Source organism: Saccostrea echinata, unplaced genomic scaffold (assembly GCF_033153115.1).
Source record: "Saccostrea echinata isolate AGI-Se365-2 ecotype Australia unplaced genomic scaffold, CSIRO_AGI_Sech_v1 ptg000001l, whole genome shotgun sequence".
NCBI classification, from domain to species: domain Eukaryota; kingdom Metazoa; phylum Mollusca; class Bivalvia; order Ostreida; family Ostreidae; genus Saccostrea; species Saccostrea echinata.
The window spans coordinates 52,833,268-52,842,634 of NW_026889750.1; the positions used below are offsets into that span (position 1 = coordinate 52,833,268).

General features: G+C 33.9%; 1 protein-coding gene across 1 annotated transcript; it reads right to left on the reverse strand.

Moving 5' to 3' along the window:
- Positions 1 to 2,402: 2,402 nt before the first annotated feature.
- Positions 2,403 to 3,440, reverse strand: LOC133198555 (uncharacterized). Its single transcript, XM_061334635.1, has one exon. The coding sequence runs from the start codon at positions 3,438 to 3,440 to the stop codon at positions 2,403 to 2,405; it is 1,038 nt and encodes a 345-aa protein (XP_061190619.1).
- Between the last annotated feature and the right edge of the window lie 5,927 nt (positions 3,441 to 9,367).

A 9,367-nucleotide genomic window follows, 5' to 3' on the forward strand; every position in this document is an offset into this window, starting at 1 on the left:
ATTAGCACCAAAGAATTTCAATATTATTCTTTTTTCAGCAAAAGGGTTTAATTTGGGAGTTGTAAATGCTTAATTCCTAAAAACTTAAAAATACAGAAAAAAAAAAAACCCAGAAAATACTTTGGTTTCTTGAAGAAAGAATTTAAAAAAAAAAGCAATACACGTCTTAGATCCAGGTGAGTTTCTTCACATTAGCCAAACGTAGTTATTGCAGAAAAAACTGTCTTTTGTAACCTATGTTTACAGATTTACTACTCAGATTTACAATGAAATTTGAGAAAAATATACTAGTACAAAAAAAGGAATATTCAGCCTTACCGAAGATTCTGAAGACTGTTAATTCAAGGAGAGATCATTTTTTTAAAGTTTGTAGACAATGGCTCACAGACTTACTTGTCGGTTGTAATGTCAGGAAGCGTGGGGACGTTATTTGAGTACTTCCGTAAGTAACTGTACAATAGTATTGTGCTTCGTCGCTACACTGTAAGCTCGTAAACACCACTGTTAATGTTCCGTTCTGAAATCTTCCGATTCCTGTAGTTTCAGGATCGTCCGTAATCACTCCATTAGTGTAAGTCGTTATGGTAACGTTTGTATTGTTGGATATTTTGTATATTGAAATGTTCTGTATAGAAGATGTTGCTATATTTGTCTTGCAAGTGATATTCACCCGCTCACCGGGCTTACCAGAAACATAGTACTGGACAAAGGACACATCTGAAATTTAAAAGAAAAATAAATAAAAAAAAGAAGTTGTTTAAATAAAGTAGTAAAAACTGAAAATATATATGGAATAAAAGGAATGAAAAAAATTCGAAACATAAGTATACAAACTTTCTTTTATTAAAGTTTACATCGCACCTTAAAAAACATTTTTAAAAAATCAATTTTTCATATTTAATCATAAACCTGTATTAATTAAGCAAGATAAGATACAAGAATACAATAACAATGCTATAGAATTGTAACATACCAGACGACAGAACAATAATGACTCTCGATGTAATTACAGCGTCATTCATCAATCTGTTTGATGCCATGCAGCGTATTGTAGAACCATTCATGTACTGTTCCAAAGAAAAGTCGCTTTTGAAAGTCCAATCAAAGTCTACGGAACAGTCAGTGTTTCTGGCTGTTAAGTACTTGCTCCGCTTTGCAGGTTCTTGCAATCTTGATCCATCTGGTAATTGAATTTCTAATATGACGTCACCATACTCAAAGTCGGTTTTTGTCCGGCAGGTCAGTTCTAATCTTTCTCCAATGTAAAATGTTGGGCTCATGTCCAGAGTCACGTTACTGACTGGTGCTAAAAAATGAATTTATCTATTAAAAAATATCATGCTCAATGTCTTACTGTCAACTGCCAAAATTTTCCTTTTTGGTGCAATTTCTTGCCCTAATGAATGTAGGCAACAGATGAAAAGTCATAAAACAACACTTCCTCACCGATTAGGTAGAACAACTATAAGCTTACCGGTAATGTGAACGATGCTAATGTTTGTAATGACCGACTCTGCAAAGTCCATCATTTTGATTCCACATGTTAGACGAAGTAGTGAAGGACACAATGCCACAGAGCTTAGCTGAACTTTAAACGTTACTAGTATAGTCTCATTATCTCCTGTAAAAGTGACAGTAGTTAAATCGTTCGTTGTTTTTTCAGATACTGTTCCATTACTGAAGTACACTGCAAGGTCAGAGATATCAGAGTCCAGTTCCTGACCAGCCGTCACGATGCTCCATTTGTCGACCACGTTGACTGTACATACCAAGATAGTATCGACTTTAGCAAAGACGGTAGCACTAGGAAATGATACATCTGAAATGAAGGAAACATCGTCTGTGTTATCTCAAAATGAGGCAAATCAGCAAATACAATCTTTAATTAAGTCGAATGTTGTCTGACGTTTTTCATAAAAAATTGTTTGGCCATTTTTTAACACTGAATTCTCCACGAATTTTTTTTCTTCTCGTTTACCAGATCATGACAAGGAGCACACGGCGGATGCTCACTCCTCCATTGCACCTGATCCCACCTCTGATGTTTTCAGAGGTCCGTGTTTGCTCTGCTCTCGATTTGTATGGACTTTTATATGGGCTTCTGAGCTTGATTACTGTTCGTTATCTTCATATTTCATTACAAATATGGTGCATGGTTACGAAATATGTGTATACTTTTAAAATCCTACAAAAACATTATGATAATTTGAACAGCTATTGAGTTTATTTTGTCAGAATAAATGACGTTAGAATTGGGAAAAACACTCACCTGCTGTACTTAAATAAGAATTTGTTGTCTGCGTTAGATTCATGGTTGAGAGAGATGTATAATTTAAAGAAGTGTCAGAGGAAGGCAGTCTTGGAGTGGAAGTGGAATTGTAGATGGTAACGTTTACATACGTTCAGGAATCTGGCGTAAAAGTAGTATTGTAGATGGTAGTGTTTACATACGTTGAGGACTGTGGCGCGGAAGTGGTGTTGTAGCTGGTAGTGTTTATATACGTTAAGGACTCATGCGGAGAAGTGGCGTTGTAGTTGTTAGTATTTACATACGTTGAGGACTCTGGCGTGGAAGTGGTGTTGTAGATGGTAGTTTTTACATACGTTGAGGACTCCGGTGTGGAAGTGGTGTTGTAGATAGTAGTGTTTACATACGTTGAGGACTGTGTCGTGGAAGTGGTGTTGTAGATGGTAGTGTTTACATACGTTGAGGACTCTTGTGTGGAAGTGGTGTTGTAGATAGTAATATCTACATACGTTGAGGACTGAGTCGTGGAAGTCGTATTGTACATGGTAGTGTTTACATACGTTGAGGACTCTAGCGTGGAAGTGGTGTTGTAGATAGTAGTGTTTACATACGTTGAGGACTCTGGCGGAGAAGTGGCGTTGTAGTTGTTAGTATTTACATACGTTGAGGACTCTGGCGTGGAAGTGGTGTTGTAGATGGTAGTGTTTACATACGTTGAGGACTCTGGTGTGGAAGTGGTGTTGTAGATGGTAGTATTTACAAACGATGAGGACTCTGGCGTGGAAGTGGTATTGTTGTTGTTAGCGTTTACATACGTTGAGGACTCCGTCATGGAAGATAAGGTAGATGGAACACTTGTTAACCTATCGTCCGCATTTGATGTCGTGGATTGACTTGTTGAGGAAGGGACTGTCGTATAATTTATAGGTGATTCATCTGTCCCTTTTGAAGACAAGATAATAGTGGTAGAGAATTCTGTGGTGGATATATTCTGCGTGGATGTAAGGTGTTCCGTTCTTTTGTCTGACGAAAATAGATTTTGTGTTGTCCTAATGGAAGTCTCTGTTGGTGTTGCAGATTTGGTTTCTACAGTTACTTCGGTTGATGGTGAGATTGAATATTCCGTGGGTGATATTCCTGTTGTTTTGGTCTCTACTAATGTAAAGGATAATATGATTACTTCCCTTATCATTACTGTTTGGGTATTAAAAATTGAAATCCTGTATATTTTATGTTCATGTGAGATTAGGGTTAATCTGTTATCAAGGATGTTGATGAGGTATTTCATGTTTTGTCACACTAATGATGGTAAGACTAATAAAGCTGAATCGAAATATGTAATTTTTCCTGTGTTAAAGAATGATACATATTTTTTCTGTGTTAAAGAATGATACAAATATAATGAGCAATGATGATATAGCCACATGTCATGTTCTTGTTCATTTTTAAACATTGTTGAATTTCATCTTCCCTCTCACTACTGATCAAGTAACAATCATTAAGGTTGTGAAAAATTCTGATTATATCAGCAATGTTTTCGTAAAAATATTTATTTTCATCGCAAAAGAATTAGATATTTGTTGATCTAGTTTGTATATTTTCGTATCGTATATATTGCAATAAATGTTGACTGTGATGTGTTCGATGCTGAGGTATTGCTGTAAGAATGTATTTACCTTTAGATTTCTGTAAAGCACTAATTGTAAGAGATTTTATAAATATTACACCACTTCTCGAATAGGTCACACATTCGATCTAACGACAGACTGCAATTGTAAGCATTGCAAGTCATCGTTTTGATAACAAGAATGTTGCTATCCTTGTTTTCATTGGATTCTTGTCAGTAGCCTGTCTTGTTTAAGAAAGTTTGTGTACGTGAAACATGCCCTTTCATATGGGAGACATAAAACCATATTCAGCTGATAATGGTATATCGCCCCATAATGGAAAGATGGCGGCGAAAAAAAAAATTAGTAATCACATTTATCATTAATTTTAGTTTTCAGTTTGTCATCAATGTCTTTCTTTAGGTAAGCATTCAAGTACGATATCTCAGGTTCTTTGATGTATTTTGTTGTGCTATCATCGGGATAATATAAATTAGAATGAATGAGGCTCAGCATGTCAGTTTTGCTTAACTGACTGCATTTACACGTCAAAACTTATTTAAAAGGGTTGATTCAGACTTAAGAATAGACAATAATATATATAAGTAATGTCGCTGTAATGGTTTTCCTGGTATTTAAACATGAACAAGACCAGTAAAAATAAACAAAAGAAAAGACGTTCAAAACGTGTGTTTGGGCAAAACGAAATTCTAGGGAATCTAAACTTACTAACTAAACCTTTTCTAGGAAATTACAACTGGTTTAAATTGTAAAATATTTAAATCTTCAAGTTTAAATAAGCTAAACGTGTCTCGTAAATAGGCAAACGCCATAATAGATTTTACTATCTACGATATAAGCTCCGGGGTATACCATTTGCATCTGTTACACCTGACTGCTTTATTGTGCTATGTAAGTGCTATGTAGCATACGTCCGTCTACAAAGGTGTCAACTCATTACACATTACACCGAACAGTGACTATGTGAACGGCTTAGATATGACAGTGAATGAAAGAATTGTTTTCAGCGTTAAAAATGATAAAGGTTATCTCTTCCTTTCAATTTACTGAAAAATCTAGTATAAGGACAAATAATGGTCTTTATCGAACACAGTTGAGAAAAGATGATGATTGTATGGATTTTTTTTCAATATTAACCTACAGTCAATAGACATAAGTATTCGTCACTGACGTCAAAATACACGGATGGCCGTAAACGTTGTCACGGCTATTTTCGACTGTGCTATTTATAGAGAATATGTCGGTTTCGGAAATTTGGTCAGATTAAACGTCACATATAACCGAAATGAATATATCAAATATTGGTAGATTGTTTGGAATATCAAGGACAATTATGTATAGTATTATACAAAAAAAAATGAAGATTTCGGCAGTGTAGAAAACAGGGGTCGATCTGGAAGAAAACCCGAGTACGCCGTGCATAATTAAGACCTGAACTTTCAAGACTGGTGAAAAATAACAGGAGGAAATTTTAGAGGAATTTATAAATAGTAATAAGTAAGGAAGGGATTATTCTTTATTTTCTTACACTGTGAAAAGAAAATAATTAATATGGAATATAAAAGACAGTAAAAGAAAAAGCAGATGGTTGTCCTTCAATGCCAAAGAAAAACATGTATGTCATGGAGTAAGGAACGAAAGAATTGGACTGTGCATCATTATTGGAAAAACGAGGTATTCTGTGATGTATGTGAGCTAATTATTGAAAATGATAATCGTTGTACATTTTGTGAAAGGTCGCCGAAAAAGACAACCTCAATCTCGTGTATGCGCCATCGAAGACCCAACTCTCTATTTTGATATCGGGTTATATATGTTATAAATTTACAGGAACTTTGACATGTGTAAATTGAATTATTAACTCTGAAAAATATATAGATATATTAGAAACCTATTTGTGACCTGTTATTGCTCGATAATTTCCTGACTAAAGTTACATCTTTCAGAATGACGATGTCCCTCTACATCGATCCCCATTACACCGTGTCTTTATTGGAGAAAAAAATTATTACTACATCTTAGGTAATGCAGTCTCTAGAAATAAATATTACAGAAAATATTTGGTTACGATTTAAAAGAAATCTACAGGCCGTTAAAAATAAATATTGTGAACAGATGATCGCGGAAGTAACAGGTTTCTAGAAAAACGTTAATGTAAATCATATTCAGCAGGTTTATTTAACAATTCCCCCAAAACTACGTGAAGTAAAAAGAGTGAAGATCTATCTCACAAAATATTAAGGTATGACATTCAGTATGAAATTCAGGAGGACATTTCTTTGATCAGTAGTTAATGTAAACAAATCGCCATCATTTTGACGTCAGTGTCGAATACTTATGTCCAGTGACTGTAAGTCAAAAGGGACCTAAAAACTTGTAATTGAAAAGAGTTTAAAAGATATTTCCTTACATATCACTATTACTACTGACTTCCAATTCCTATTGGAGATGTATTATTACGCTGAAAACTAAACTTAATATTTAAACAAAATAACACTTTATTAGTACTCAGTATATATTATATTTAACTACATTTGTCAAGTAAATACATGTATGTACATATGTACTGATGTTGATCTTGAGTGGTTTGAGTGGTCCATTCTATATATATATTTCTATTTAAAAATATAATTCTGGTTATGACGTGATCACATCTCACCATTAAACTTCATTTCATAAGGGAGCTATAATATTAATTAATATGAAGCGAATATCACTTACGTTGTTGCGTGCATTAATTCAGCAAATAAATTAATGCTATCAACATTTAAGGACAGATGATAGAAACAAAAAATGTATGCCTGGATTTATATATATATATATATATATATATATATATATATATATATATATATATATATATATATATATGGTTGTGCCATTTAGGAGACCGCTCATATTTATATATTGGCATTAAGTAGCCTCGTAGAATAAGTGGACCAAAACCGGTCGCCTTAACATTTTGACCCTCTCTGAACAGAAAATTAATGACTTTTTAATATTAAATTGACAATAGTTAATTTTAGTTTAGTATATTTTTGTCCCTTAAATACAAAAAATATGCCAAAATTTTATGATTATAGAAATTTTTAAATTTAAATTTCAAGCAACGTATATATTGGTATTATTATATATCGTCATTATGTAGACCAGCTAAAACTTGCAAAATTAAATAAGATCTGCTATATATGTCTTATTTCTCCTAGTATTTAGTTTTAGATATTGTTCTCCCACTAATTTTGGGTATGTACAATTTGCTAAATAGAATAAAACTTTTTACGAGAAAATGAGCTTTAGAGTTTCGTGTTCATCAACTTCAAGGTTTTCGTGCGCAATGCCTTCCGAAAATTTTCGGAAATCCTCGGTATCCTTTACGACCTTCGGAGAAATAGGAGTCAGACAAAATTTTGGTAAGTAATAACAAATTATGATTTTTTAAAAATACTTATTCATGATATATTGACTATATATTATGCACCCAATATCTTGCGGTTAACGTCTGGTATTTATTCATTGATAAAGACTTACGTATACTTATTAGCATGGAGGAAATTCGAATTGTAGTTTACCAACAGCGTGGTTTCAACGGTGTCGGGTGGTTACGTTCCGATTCCGTGTTCGACCCGCGTGGTTACGACCCAAGTGGTTTCGACCTACTCTAATATATATCCTTATATGTGAATACCTGAGTACAGGGGTATACACTGTGCGGTAAACAAATGGATATTCGGTAGCTGTATATTGTATGGCTTCAGAGATGTGCGTGTCAATAGGTAGTTGTTTCCGTATGTGTAGTCAACATGCAGTTAGAAGGTTTCCTAACATTTTTTGTACTATCGCGGAGCATGGATGTTGATGAATTTGTTTAGTAATGAATTATATTTGAATAGTTTTCCATAAAAATTAATCAAATACTTCTTCAAATGTACCGTGATCACATACATTAATGTAGATTTCTCCAAATTATGATACACAAATATACGTGGTCGATACAAAAAAAAGTAGACGAAAAAATAAAATGTAAAACTGTTGAAAGTGTTAATTAATTTCGTTCCGAAGCAATTAATTGCTTTGGAACGAAACCACTCGGGTCGAATATGGATTCGTGTCGAAACCACGCGGGTCGAACAAGTAATCGGAACGTAACCACCCGCATTCGTTTCAACAGATCGTTTGTTTGTTTTGAACATATTTTATTGACATAAGCAAATGGATCGGAAACAAGTTCTTACAACTTACTTGTTCCTAACAATTGATTACATGTACTTGAACAAAATAATTGTAATCTCTGCTTACGTGGGCTGACTAAATATATACTGAATAGCATAATATTAGGCTGGTGGTATCGTTCTTGCGGAGATAAATTAAATATTCGATAATTTACCTGAAATACTAACTCTAATTTCCCATTATATGTGGGGTAGGGTTGGGTTGGAAATGGGAGTAAGGTGTTTCTAGGTTCAAACTTTTTTCACAGCCTAATCCAACCAGCCTTTCCTGAACAATTTTAATAGTAAAAGATTAATTGGGGGAGGGGAGGAGCCCCCCCTCCCTCCATCCACGATACCACATATCTGATGTCTATGGCAGCGGATACATACATGCATATATATATGTACATACAAATTTATGTATCTGACAGCATCCCCCTTAGATTTCTTGTACATAAAACATAAAGTTGATTTGGACAAGCCCAATATAGCAACAATTTTGAAATATCTTCAAAAATAAAGAGGAATTAAGGGCTACAAACTGCTAAAAAATTCAAAGGGACCAGATTAATATTTTTGATCGGGTTAGAAGTGGGGTTTGGGTGCAGGATGTGTGGAAATATTTTGTGTATATTCCATATAGGCAAAAAGGCTGTAGGCTACACATCATTTTTTTTAAGGATAGAAATTTGGTTGAAAAGGGGGGAGAAAAGTTGATGATAAATGTTATCTATTAATTTCATTTTGTTGCAAATGCCAAAAAAAGAAGCATTTTTGACAATGCGCATTTTTGTACCCATACTTACAGTCTAACTTTCTGTTTAATGACAAAAATATTCCTATAACTGGAAATAAAAATTAAGCCAAAATTCAAGTATTATATTAGGTCTGCATCAGCCTTCTTGCTTGCCCATTATTTGCGCCTCAAGTTAAATCTGTGACACCACACTAGCCGACACATTACATGTAGTAGAAAGTAATAATATTATTATACGCCAATGATATTCTAAACAATCTATTACACTGTACCTTTTGGCATGAATGGAGGATTAATTAACAGGTTATATCAGAGATGAGCATATCAGTTAATAGTTATATGTATTACACTTTCCATGATTGAGTAACAAAAGATATACTGTATAATTCTTGCAATATTTTTTTCTATAATAGTAGACTCAGTTAACATCACCACCGTTAAAGAGTTTTGATCTACAGCACTGCTGATTTAATTTCTCAGATTTTATTAGAGATCTACAAGTACCTTTACAGGTCACTTAATT

What these genes read in the sequence shown, in the direction of transcription:
- LOC133198555 (XM_061334635.1), bottom strand. Translation starts at nt 3,440, where the DNA reads ATGATAAGGGAAGTAATCATATTATCCTTTACATTAGTAGAGACCAAA.